This window comes from Pagrus major, chromosome 12, assembly GCF_040436345.1.
Source record: "Pagrus major chromosome 12, Pma_NU_1.0".
NCBI classification, from domain to species: Eukaryota; Metazoa; Chordata; class Actinopteri; order Spariformes; family Sparidae; genus Pagrus; species Pagrus major.
In genome coordinates this window covers 22,287,305-22,301,456 of record NC_133226.1, presented here as the reverse complement: position 1 = coordinate 22,301,456, position 14,152 = coordinate 22,287,305, and the positions used below count along the sequence as shown (strand labels likewise).

Below are 14,152 nucleotides of genomic sequence, written 5' to 3'. Positions count from 1 at the left end.
TTTGGGATCCGTGTGTCGGAGGTGAAGATGCTTCAGACGAAGTGAGAGAAGAGGCTCCTCCGTCCTTCGGGACATTTAAGGACGTCCAGCTGTGTGTTTTTCTGGGACATATGTGCTGTCTGCATGGATTGGATTTAAACATCGCCTGCATTTTACGCACCGTTTTGTATTTTACGCACCGTTTTGGACTAAACGATCTCCAGAGCGCAGCGCCCTCTCTCCAATGAAATATCTCCCCGCTGTGGATCGACTCAGTAAGCGGATCGAGCTCAGTGAGACCAGCCACAGTACGAAGTCTCGTCCCGGTGCCGTGGTCTCTCTATTGACCCCTCTGGACCCACTTCGACAGGCAAAGCGGCTTCCTATCCGAGTCATCAAGATGTTGACTGCGCACACTGGACACCTGCTTCACCCCGAGTATTTACAGCCTCTGACGTCCGCACCAGTGAGCATCGAGGTAATTTATGTCTTTTAAAACGCCTCATTTTATACTGAAGTGTGGTGAACATGAAAAGACAACTGTGAATTTATCGCACTGTCATCTGATGTGACAACAGACTAAGGAAACGTGTCTGACCTCAGATTTAACTTGAAGGATTAGTAATGAGTGAAAGTATCAGATACATTACATCATAGATCAAATGACAACTCAATTATGTTTAAGTTAGTCCTTTAATTTACAGAAAATTAATGATAAATGACAAAAGGCTGCAACTACTTTAACTAATCGATGAATCTACCGATTATTGTGTCAGTTAATGTGTTTGAAAGGTGAAAAATGTCCCTCACAGGCGCTCAGAGCCAAACATGAAGGCTTTAACTGTCTTTTGTTCAAGTCCCAAACCTGCAGATTCTCTGTTTAACCCCATGAATGACAAAGAAACGCAGCAAATCCTCAGTCAGACAGTTAAATCGTTTATTTCTTTGTCGACTGACGATTAATCGACTAATCGTTTGAGCTCTGAAAACAACAATGTGAGGATGCCCCTTAGGATTCTGGGAAATCATGTTTTAGTATTTTCTGTCGTTTCTAAGACAAAAAGATCGATCAAGAGAATAAAAAATAAAAGAATCTGCCTTTAACGACTGTTTCTGTTGTCGATCATTTGCTCGATTAATCGATTAGTTGTTTGGTCTGTAAAATGTCAGTCAGTTTACTTTAAAGCTGAAGATGACGTCAACAAATGTCTTGTTTTGTTCTCGTTACAAAGAATTTTTGGCTTTTGAAAAATTATTTTAGTTTGTAAAATGATCCTTTATTTTCGTAATGATTGTTTGAGCTCCGAAAACAGCGATTTGAAGACCTCACCTCGGATCCTGGGAATTTATATCTGGTGTTTTTTGTATTATTTTTTTTTTAGATGAAAGGATCCATCAAGAAAACAATCGTCACAATAACTGCTTAATCCAGGGCGGCAGCTGACGATTGTTTTTGTTGTTGATTATTTTCTCGAATAATTGATGAGTTGTTTTGTCAAAACTTCAGGAAATGATAAAAAATGACGTCCTCAAATGTCTTGTTTTGTCCACAACTCAGAGATGTTCAGTTTACTGTCAAAGACGAGTTAAGAAAGCAGAAAATATTCACATTTAGGAAGCTGGAACCAGAGAATTTTTGGCTTTTAAAAAAAATATTTTTGCTTGAAAAATGTTTGTTTATTTCTTTGACGATAAAACGATTCATCGACTAAAAGTTTGAGCTCAAAAAACTTTGATTTGAAGACGGCCTCTTGGATTCTGGGAATTCATGTCAGGCATTTTTCAGTATTTTAAATCAATTTTTAGACAAAACGATTAATCAAGAACATAACTGTCACATTAATTGCTGCTGTAATTCCAGGGCTGCCACTTTCATTCTGGATCATTTACTCGATTAGTTGTTTGGGCCTTAAAATGTCAGGAAATTATGAAAAGGTGCCTCAAGATGACAACAACAAATGTCTTGTTTTGTCCACAACCTAAAGATATTCAGTTTCCTGGCACAGAGGAGGAAAGACACCAGAACATATTCACATTTGAGAAGCTGGAATCAGAGAATTTCTCAGAATATGACTCAGGTCTACAGATGACTGTACATTTTTTTGCATGAAAGTTAAAACAAGCTAATCAGAATCTATATTTTGTCATAGCTGGATGCCAAGAAGAGCCCCCTGGCCCTGCTGGCACAGACCTGCTCTCAGATCGGCAAACCAGACCCTCCGTCCTCCTCCAAGCTGAGCTCCTCCTGCAGCCAGGGGGACAAGGAGCTCAGCAGTCGGTCGTCCGGCTCCAGCCTGAAGCTCGGGGAGCACCGTCCCTCCCTGGATGATAAGTGTAGCTTCAAACCCTACAACAAAGGCGGTGGAGACTGTCGCAGGGAGGGAGTCACCAGCAGCAGCTCCAACAACACCAGCAGCAGCGGTGGCAGCGGCGATAAAGTCGGGTTCAGGGTACCCAGCAATAACGTCAACACTAATGGGAACTCAACCACTGGCCAGCAGTCGTATCCGCCCCACTCTGCCTCGCCCAGCTCAAGAGCCACCCCACCAGGACACACTCAGCAGCAGCCTCACAAACAGAGCCAGTCTCCTGGTGGACAGTCACACTCCCAGACTCTGAATGGAGACGCTGCACATGAGCGGGGCAGTCCGACCAGCACGAGCAGCAATAACAATCACCCAAAAAAGGACGCGGATGTAAATAAGAGCAACTCGGACGGTCCACACGATGCTAACTCCAGCCACGTTCGAGCCAGCACGAACTGCAGTAACGGCAGCTCTGACGGCGGCTCCAACCACGAGGGGGGAGGTAAAGCGGAGTCGATGCAGCCGAGCCACGGTCCCGGACGCATTACGCCCATTTCTCCTTACAAGACGAGCCAGCCGCTCTTCCCCCTGCCCTCCTCTAACATGGGCTACCACGGGTCTTTAGTGGGGGCTTACGCAGGCTACCCGTCTCAGTTTGTTCCCGGGTTGGATCCGACTAAGTCGAGCCTCAGCATTGGAGGGATGGGAGTTCCTGGTAAGCACCCGAGCTCCAGCCCTCTCACGGGTGCCTCCCCTCCCTCCTTCATGCAGGGTTTATGCAGGGACCCCTACTGTCTGAGCTACCCGAGTGTATCCCATCTCGGCGGAAGCAACTGCAACTCCTGCATCCACGACCCCTCCTCCACCCTCAAATCAAACTTCCCACTGGTGTACCCCTCCCACCCGCTCCACTCCCTCCACCAGAGCTCCAGCGTGTCCTCCTCCCTCTCACACCCCCTCTACACCTACGGCTTCATGCTCCCCAACGACCCCCTGCCCCACGCCTGTAACTGGGTGTCAGCCGGGGGGCCCTGCGACAAACGTTTCACCACGTCAGAGGAGCTGCTGGCTCACCTGCGCACACATACGTCCCTGCCTGTGGGGATGGACAGTAAGCTACTCGCTGTTTCCTCCTCTGGACCTGCCTCCTGCCACCTCCACCTCCCCCACCAGAGCAGCCCAGGCTCCATGCCCAGCTCCCTCTCCCTCAGGGCTCCACCCAGCCTGGGTTTAGCTCGCTATCACCCCTACAGTAAGGTCCATCTACCCCCCGGACCCTCCTCCATCTCCCTGCACTCTCTGCCCACCACAGGCCCGTACTACCCTCATTACGCCCTCTACAGTCAAAGACTTGGATCAGCATCTGCTCTTGGCTACCCGTGATACACCATCTGCTCACATGTTTAAAGGAGTAGTTCAACATTCTGGGAAATATGCTTATTCACTCTCTGGCAGAGGGGTAGATGAGAAATATGATACCACAGTCCAGATTAGCTTTGCACATACACTGGAAACAGAGGGAAACAGCTAGCCAGTTTCCAGGCAACATGATGAAACTTCAGGAGGTTCCCTAAAGTGTCAGGTTAGTTTATTTCTTGGTCTCTCAGCCAGGAAATAATCTAAAACAGCGACTTGACAATTTTTTTTACAGTTTTTGTATTAAAGGAGCAATTTTTTAAGGACAGACTTTTAGTTGAAAGCATCCAAACAATTAATTAAGCAGTCAAAGTGTTGTTGTTATATGAAAGATGTCTGTGTACTGTGTTGCCGAGATATCTAAACTGAAATTAGCATGCTAACCAGCTAGCCTCGTCCTGTCATGTAATACAACTTATTACCGCAAGAGGCGATAGACTGGTAGTTTAAGTTAAGTCTAGTTTAAACTGGGACATGTCTTTCCTTCGTCGTCTAATAATTAAACAAAATAAACTCACAAACTGTCAAGAAATATAAGAGATATTTTTACACATACAACCATATGAATTTAAGTTTCTCTCTTTAACCGAACCAAGACGAGCTTAATTCCCTAGTTAACTCATCGTGAAACAACAAACCTCTGGTTTTGTCGAGATAAATCCACAATTCAGTGAATAAGATGTGTTACACTCTGTCGCTTCTTTCCACGCTGTAAATCGCCTCCTTACCTGAGTCGTCAAACTAACTAACCGTGAGACACCGTATTCAGTCCCAGTTCGGCACCCGGCCATGTTTACTGTCAGTTTGCCACCGGCTCCACGGCTAACTGAGTCATGAGCCAATAAGCTAACGGAAGCTAGCTATAGCCAAGGATAGCTAGCAAAAAGCAGCCACCTATGTCTTTGGAGCTACCTTGCATTCAGGCTATATTTTACAAATTACAACTTTTAAGAAATGAGATTAGGAATGAAACAATATGACCATTTTATGTTGTGATTTTCCTCACCGAAATAATTGCGATTTACATTATCCAAGTAATCCCCGTGATTAACTTATCCCAAGTGTTTAGTTGGACTGCGATAAAGTTTTAATCTGTATATGAGATATAACATGTTGATTTACGAGTTTAAAAGGTGCTGGTAGGCAGATTCTGTTGCATTTGGACTGAGCCAGGTTTGCTGTTTCCACCGGTTTCAAGTCTTTGCGCTAAGCTAGGCTAACCTTTAGCTATTTAATGGACAGCTACAACAGTGGTATCATCCTTCTCATCTAATGTACCAAAGATAATAAGCAAATTTGACAAAATATTGAGCTATAACTTTAAGTTTGTACTTAATTGCGGCAAGTTGCTGCTTCCTGTGACTTCAGACTGGATTCAAGTAGAACTGGGATGGGAGAGCAAGTCCTGGATCTTGACTTGAGCACATCTTCACTCCTTTGTTTCTACATTATATAAGAGGTTTTTCTAATCAGGCCCCACTCCTACAGATCAGAGGACAAATGTGGCTCTTTGCATGGCTGCACAATACCCGGATACTTCTGCGACAGATGCGACTGCCCGTTTGGCGACAAATTGATTGGTTGGACGCTGTGTGATGGCACTTGGATGTTCAGGGTTCTCAAACGATGATGATTTAGCGCAGAGAAACATGCAACAGGGATGGCAATAAGCTGCAGCCGTGGACCGAAGTCCGGCCACAGTCGCTTTCTCCCTGCGAGAGATGCATGTAAGCTCGACACAGCGAACACACGTAACTGTTTATTCAGCCCTGATGGTTTGTGATGATTTGTTTTGGTTCCTTATGTTTTGTTTATTCCTACTGAGAACTTGTATTTATTTTTCACCAGGAATCTGGCTTTCATGTTTACCATCTATTCTCATTTTACAGTCCTCTGAGCAGACATGTGGGGAAGCCAGATGACAGATGTTTAATATTTCGTGTCTTAACACTTTTGCGAGAATGATGAATGTTGAAATCACATCTCTCTCTCTCTCTCTCTCTCTCTCTCTCTCTCTGAACTCCTCAGCTTTTTGATTTTTTTTATTTTTTTTTATTCTCACAGCAAATCAATAAAAATGAGATGTGATATTTTTTGTATAATTGGAATACCGTGTGGTGGTATCCAGTTAAAGGGGAGGTCATATTTTGTTAAATAAATCACACTGAAGCTGTTTATACTGTCGTCTTCATTTCACTGTCGGTTCCTCATCTAAATATCTCTTTTATTTAGAGAGTTTAACAGTAATCAATCAAGAAAATCATAAGTTTTCATTTTAATTGGTTTCATTTACTCCTTAAATGTAATAACGATCTGATTTTAGGTGATTATCTCCGATTCTAGAGGTCATTCTGTTGCAGTTCTTACGACCCAAACGCTAAAATAAATGTTGGCTTTTCTGCAAACCATGAATACGATGAAACTTTACATTTCTTAAGGTTCAGTTTTCTATTTTATCTTGTGACAACGCTGTGCTTATGGTCAGTGATGGACTGTAACTGAGTACATTTACTTAAGTACTGTACTTTAGTACAATTAGAAGTCCTCTGTCAGAAAAGTGTTTATGTTTTCTGCAACCTTTATACTTCCTCCCCACTATATTTTGCATTACTGCAGTAGTGATTTTGCAGATTCCAAGTTGTATCAGAGCCAAAGTAGCTTTTTTATTATTATTATTGGCAATCAGATTGAAAAAAACAACAAAAATGCTGAATATCAGCTCCAATAATTGCTTAATCCATAGTATATACATACATTTAAATGTATATATACTATATATGTATGTATATTTTACTTTTGATACTTAAGTATATTTAATATCAGATACTTTTAAACTTTTACCCAAGTACTATTCATATGGGTGTCCTTCACTTTTACCACGGTATTTCTTTGGGGTACTTTTAACAACACTGTTTATAGTCTGGTTAGGTTCAGGCACAAACAAAAACACTTGGTTTCGGGTTTGGAAAACGTAATATTTTGGCGTAAAATATCTGTTTTTATCGCCACAAACACAAAAATCTGTTGCTTTCACGCTTAAAAATGTTGAAACACAGTCTTGAACTGCAGTCACTGGCTTGGCAGCCATCTCACCTGTTAGGTAATAAACATGTAATGTGAAGATACGACACCTGTCGTAGAAACGTCAACGTGTAGCCGGAATGTTAACCGGCAACATTTTTGCGACTGGGCTTATAAGGGTGTGAGTTTAAAGGGGCACTATGTAGTTTTGGGAAAGACATCCAAACTCAGAACAGGTTACATGGTTGCACGTCTTCCAGGATCACCTTCGACGTTTTCGGAAACAAAACATTCGTACGAACTAGCTCTGATGGAGAGTACAGCGGCCTTAAGGGGGGAAAGGAGGTGATGCAGTGAGAGGAAGATGTCAACTTCTGTCCGTGTACGTGTCAGCCAGGCTTTGGCTTCTGATTTGTACCAATGGCTATTTTTACGGTGGAAGAATCACATGATTGATGACTCGAGGTGTGCTTTACTTCTGCTAATATTTCACTGTGTTGACAGCGGCTCATGAGCAGACCACAGGGATACAGCTCACATTCCTCGTGTTCTGCGGTGTCACCTTAAAGCAACAGCATCCTTATTCAGACCTCCTGGATTGTTTTACAGAAATGCCGACATCTGTGGATGCTGGAGTCAAACCTGTCTGACTGTAATGTATAAGATCCTGATAAGCATCAGAGTCAGACTGCCGATTCTCGTATCTGTTCGAGATGAAGTCCTGACGGTCGCTCGAGTTACCACAGCCGCCACATGATTGGCAGCGGTAATATGCCATTTCCTCGCAACATGACACTGTGACACCCTTGGCGAAGTATAGATGACCCACGCTGGTCACTCACAACTCTGACAAGGGACCCACAGGGGTCAAAACAGCCTGTCCCCACTGTAACAAGAGAGAGCGCTCCTCTTTCAGCGGCCTGAGATGCTGCAGGGGTGTCTGAGTTCGGCAGGAGGGCATCAGATCCCGTAGGTCCACTCTGGAGGTCTCACGTTCCCCTGATACGTCCCAGAAAACAGACACACTTTAGATTATTGAGAGCTGGATGCTGATACTATAAAGCAAAGAGTCATCACATGCTTTCTCTCCGGTCTTGGAGTTAATCTTAGAGGATTTTTTGAGGCAGATGTGGTTTTTATTGTTTACAGGATGGATTTCACTTCACTTTTGCTTTTCAAGTATTTCCAGTCAGTTGTGTTGACTGCCACAAAGGTGGAGAGGGAGGTATAGTGTTGGATTGGGATGCCACCTATTGGTGACCAACAAAACCTTTTTGTCATCTAACTTTAAGCACCAACATTCGAGTATGTCTTGTTTGTTTCTGTTGATATATTCTATCAACCTGCCCGGGTACATCCCACTGATGTTTATTCATGTGGTTTGTCCCTGATAAAGTAAAGTAAGTAAAAGTAATTACTGTATATTGATTACTGGGCAAAGTTTAGAAAAGGGGAAAGGACATATATATTTCTAGTATACATTCATAAAAACAGGGAAATGTTTTGTTTTACATTTCAGCTTCGAAAATGTATTGTTTTATTGGATACTTTCATTTTGAAGCTCACTATGTAGAAAATCTAATGGTTTAATCTAAAAGATGGCTTTGATTGGAGCCACAGAGTACCGGTGTGTTTTCCATATGTGGAATATAACAAAAACATGATGTTGAATGTTGATGAACGTGATGCTACACATTCATTTTTGGGCATTTATTTATTTTTTTCTGCTCAGGATGAATTTTTTTAATAAATTCAAAACTTGTGCGCATCAAGTTGAATTTACTGTCACCATCAAGAAGTAATAAAAGTTCATTAGCTGCAAAATATCTGCAAAACTGACTGCTAACGTTAGCATGCTAACATGCTGAACTAAGTCGGTGACCACGGTAATCGTTTTTTTTCTTCTAATGTTGCGTTCCAGTCAACTTCAGACCTCGAAGCGTTCCAGGTGCACGACGCACAAAAGTCGACTAAAAACCCGGCTAGCCGCAACAAAATGGCGTCTCTTGTGTACACAGAATCGAACCCTCAGCAGTGCAGCCTCGTTGCATATAAATGAAATACAGGAGGAAAAATAAAACGAGGTAAGAGACGTCACTATACATTTTATTTTACAGCACTTTTATGCCTGGAAACACATCTAAATACTGGATACTCGTCCAGAACGCAGCATGTTAGCATTTAGCTTAAAGCTCCAGCAGAGCTGCTAGCATGGCTGTAGACTTGTTAAAAAAAATAAAAAATGAAACATGACCTTCATTCCTCACACCATTAATTTTCACCCGGCCTCTTCGTCATTACTCATTCACGCAGCCAATATTTATGATTTCTTTCTTTTCAGGCCTCGATTATTTCCTTCATTTGTTTCTAATCTTTTCCGCCCCAGACCCTCATTTATCCACGAGCTGAGCTGAGTCATGCTGTTTTCCATCACTTATATTAGTTTCACACCTCAGAGAGGCCCCGGCTCAAGCGACAAAGAAACCGAGGCCAAAAGAAGGACTGAAGGGAGGGGATTACTTATTCACTGCTCCCACCCACGCTCCCCCCGTCACCCAGAGGTTTCATCCGTCACAAAACAACTCTTGCTTCCCCTGATCTCTTGCTTACCACAGCCCTTTTTATTTAGCACTCTAAATTAAACCCAGAGTCTGGAGGACATATTTCTCTGTAATATATAAAAAGTCTCTTGGTATTGTTCTTGGAGATGAGGGCTCGCCTCCCTGCTCGGTCTGAGGGAGTCCAGGGTGCAGCTTGACAGCCCCGGTGATTAATGATGACAGACTGTGGAGCTGCTCCTCCATCACTTGACGAGGCTTTAACCCCTTTATCGGCCTAAATCAGTGCAAGAAAAAGACCAGAAGAAAAGAGATAGTGAATTGTTTCTTCCTATTAAATCATTAAGCTTCAAATCACGAACATCTGCTCTGATGCTTCCTCTGGATTGTCTGTGAGTTACAGATTGCGGGCAGCGTCCCAGAAATAGATTCCTCTCTGCTTTTATTTTGTGTTCTCTCCAACTTTATCACTTCATCCATCATCCGACTATGTGGGCTTTTCAAGTGGTCCAAAAATAAAGAGGACACAGATGTCAGCCATGCTATACTGATGTTTCTAAACCACCGTAAACCCATAACTTACATTCACCCACAGGCTGAGAGAAAAAAAGGTTGAAAATACAATTTTTTTTCGCCTACAGAAAAACACTGAGCTGCACGTAATATGCTGAGTCTCCCACGTGCTTGTTTTTTAAAGGAACAGTTCACACAAAAGTGGAAATTTAGTTGTTGGAAATAGTTATAGTAATAGTGAATTTGTTCCTAAGAGTGTTGCAGCGTTCTCCTAAAGTAGTAATGTATTATTCACTTTTTATTGACCGTATTTGAGCGGATAGTGTCATGACATGAAAAATTATACCTTCTCCGTCTAAGTTGTTAAATACTGCTGTATTATGTGACTTTATGCATTTTCTTGAGTGCCTCGTCTCAGTGCCTCTCTCTGTTCAGCTAACGGAGAGCAACAGTAGCTGACGTTGAGCTTGTGCACCCACGTCAGATCGGGTTGATCAGGCCCAAAAGTTTACATTGTGAAAGAAGCAGCTGTAAAATGGTGGATAAATTTCACAACCCCTGGGAAATCACTAGTTTTACCGTCATAACTGGAGCCATTCGGTCCAATAAAATTGGGAAAGTCTTGAAGGAACCGCACGATTTAATTAATTTATCCCCGTTCAAGTTAGCCGGGCACTAAACCGAAAGACAGAGAAGCTCAACACAGAAGATCCTGGTGTCTACTTTTTCGGCTTCACAACGCCACTGAGCAGCTTTCACAGGAATGAACAGGGCTCCGTTAATACAACGTCCTCGGCCTCCACTTGGGCAGGTATTTTTGTTGCTAAAAAGGGCACTATCCCACCTCTCTTTCCTCATGTCTCAAGCCCCGTTGTTTAAAAAACGTCGACGGAGAGAGTTTAGTGGTGTACAAGAGGGCAAACGCAATTATGGTTTCGTTGCTAATGTGCATGGCCCCAGCTGGTTTTGATCTGGCTGTGCTCTGAGGGCTCCCAGCTCAGTTGTCAGCTCTCATGCATCACAGACCCGGTGCTTAACGGAAAAACGTGCTTTGGCAGCAGCCAGCAGAGGCCTGGAGGCCAGCGGGTGCTGGTGGGTTAGCCGCATTCAAGTGGAGGGGGGGGTGACACTATCCTCTGCCTTCCGCATCTGGATCCTCACGGCCACATTCTCTCATTCCTTATGGTTTTTCACCCTCTTTATGAATGTAACCGCTGTAATTGGACGGCGTGACCCAGCGCAGACGCCACGCCACAGACTTGGGAGGTCAGAGAAAAGGCTCCAAAATACACACACATGGATGGCAACCGAAAGAAAGGAAAGTACAAAGCAGAACGGGGAAAGAGATGCTTGCATGGAAATAAGCAGACATGATTACTCAAATACAGTCATTAAGGAGGAAATGTTGTTTTTCATGCTGTCAGGATGATTAATGAGGGACAGCAAATCCACTCAAATGCTGTTGTTTAGTCTAACCAGCAGACCTGATCTCTGCCACTAACGTAGAACAGACAGGATGTGTGTGAGTGTGTTCAGTGTGTGCGTGTGTGTGTTGAATCACTAAAAAATGTAGAAAGCTAAAAAAAAAAAAAAGGTTACAGACTAAAGCTGGAGAAGTCAGGAGCTTTAAAACAATGATGTAGTACGTGTAGACTAGTTTAGACAATACTCAGCCTGACCTGCTGTGTTTACTGTGTGTTATTCAACTCATAATTAATCTTAATTAAGTGACCACGAGGACGTGTTTCCGTTCAGAAAACACAACTGCCTGTTCTCTAAACCCTTTTCCCTGGACGGCGATCGTCCAATCGTGTCTTCTAACTTGTAAACTGTCCAGTTTTGGATTTCTCAATGTTTAATTTGTGTGTTTGAGGCTGTAATGAGAATAATATTCAGCATTTAAAGAGTTTGAAGGTGTGAGGAAGAGATCAACTAGTGTGTTCATCTGCTCCAACATAAACTTCAGTCGTTAGCATGCATGGCTAACTAGCTTGTTACCTACAGTGATCAAATGTTATTTTTACACCCATTAACTTTAGTTTGGGGTAACTTTTAAAGGTTCTGTAAGAATGAAGAAGTGTGTAAATCTAACGTTAGCTTCAATTGTTAGCATGTCTGGGTAACTAGAAAGTAATCAAATGTTATTTTTAAGACCAAAACCCTTTTAATTAACTAACTAGAGATCTTGGGGTAACTTTTGACAGCTCCTAGAGTAAAAGAGTAACAGTTTAAGGAACTAGTGTTGATCTACTGTAACATAAGCATCAAGTGTTAGCTGTTTTTGCCTACTTTCTCTGAAATCAAGGACCTATTGTTTCCAATATTTACATTGAAGCAGCGTTAATATTACCATTGTAGGCTGGCCAAGCAGGAGGTTGTGACTTGAACTGAATGTTCAACATCAAAATGTGATTTAATTTAGAAAGCAGTCTCAGACATCTTTCTCTGGTTTCCTTCATGCGCACCACATTCATTAAAAATACATTTTATGCTCCCATTGATCACTTTGAATACAGTATGTGTCAACACATTCTAGAAAATTAGCCGTCTCTTTTGAGTTTTGTAGCCCGTACCGTGCCAAACTCTTCAGAAACTCCAGATGTTCCCCAAAATCATGCTGGAAGGCTGATAAGGAATCAGCTTTCAACAGATGTCTTGTGCCTGGACTCAGTGATTTAGTAGCTGCGAATGATGAAACACTGTTTCCGCGTCTCACAGCCTGACTGGCTTTAATCATTATGCAAGCAGCTGCAGATCTGGGTGACGTCATGTCAGCGGATGGGAACGACGAATGAGATGGTACATTAGTTTTTACATTTTTGTGTCTTTGCATATTTGATGGATTTGGGATGTTTTTGCTAAAGCATGACATACAGTCACAGGAATGTGGAAATGAAGCACAAAAGAAGTCGCTGTGCAGCTATGAGGGGGGGAAGCTGTATCTTGACCTTGGAGTAATCTTAACTCAAAGACCACTAACCAGCTTTTTATTTCATGTTTTACTGGACAAATTAAAGACTTACTGGTACTGTTAGATTAAAAAATCACAGAATCACTGATCAGGATTAATCTTCTGGGTAACATGAACGTCTGCACCAAATTTCACAGCAGTCGGTCCACACAAGATGAAAAGTCCCCAAAATCATGAGGATCGATCCTCTGGGGAACATCTGTCTGGAAATTTTGTTCCAATCCGTTTGGTTTGTTTTACTGGGCAACTGGAAAACTTTGACCTGCTGGTGATTTTCGATGAAAAGTCACCAAATTATCACCATAATCATTGGGATTAATCTTCTGGGGAACATGAATATTCGTGCCAAAATTAATGGCAATCACTCAATAGTTTTCTAGACATTTCACCAAAAACTACAGAGCCAACCTCATGGTGGCATAACATGAAAAGTCAGGTATCACCAAAACCATTTGGATTCATCTTCTAGGGAGCATGAATGTCTTTTTTTCTAATCCATATAGATGTTGAGATATTTTACAGGTCAAAAAACTATTAACTTTGACTTGCCGTTAGTGTCAGATGAAAGATTAGAGGATCATTAGGATTAATCTTCTGGGGAACATGAATGTCTGTACCAGATGTCATGACAATCTATCAAGTTGCGTTCACTGTCTAATCAGGGTTATCTGAGAAGTAAAAACCTGCGAGCGCACGACTTCATCGGTGAGAGCAGTCAGCTCGAGGACGGCTGCGGTTGGTCAGGAGGAGGTGGCGTCTGACAGCACAGATGACTGACACAAACATTGAGGGAGTTGGACAGATGAGAGCCACAGGCGCTGGGAGCCGAGGGGACGCACGAGGGTCAACACATCGGCTGTGCATTGAGTGTGGCCCCGGCAGCTGTATGCATAGGGGAGCCTTGGCCTCCTGCTCTGCATGTCAGGGGCCGTGATTAATGACCTGCAGGCCTTGCTCTTTACCCCCCCCCCCCCACCCCCCACCCCACCTCCGCCCCACAGAAGTCACAGCGCTCATTTAGCTAATGGACACAGGCATGGGCAGGCACAGGAGGCGAGGGGGTACGTACAAGAGCGCGTACATGTGAAATAAGAGCAGTTTCCCTCCTACAAAATACCACTTTTCCAGGCTCCGTGTAATTTCAGGGCGAGAGCGATGATTTCTTAGATTACTGTGCGCTACGGCTGTGTGCCTGTGCAGTGTCGAGGCTGAGAGGGTGCCCGTGCCTGTGTACCGGTTCCCAGCTTGTCAGGCAGCTGTCGAGGAGTGATTTATGACCACTAGACTCCAACCTGTCTTCACTGCCAGCTCAGTATTGTTACAACTGACAGCTAATGAGGCCAGACATGCTTTCAAGCAGAGCACTTAACAGGACTTCAATCTTCCCC

The 14,152-nt window shown here is 43.2% G+C and overlaps 1 protein-coding gene across 1 annotated transcript; it reads left to right on the top strand.

Moving 5' to 3' along the window:
* The first annotated feature begins 223 nt into the window (after positions 1 to 223).
* LOC141006258 (zinc finger protein 703-like) lies at positions 224 to 3,984 on the top strand. The gene is made up of 2 exons (XM_073478411.1): positions 224 to 457; positions 2,130 to 3,984. The coding sequence occupies exons 1-2, from the start codon at positions 224 to 226 to the stop codon at positions 3,666 to 3,668; spliced, it is 1,773 nt and encodes a 590-aa protein (XP_073334512.1). The 3' UTR covers positions 3,669 to 3,984.
* Positions 3,985 to 14,152: the final 10,168 nt, after the last annotated feature.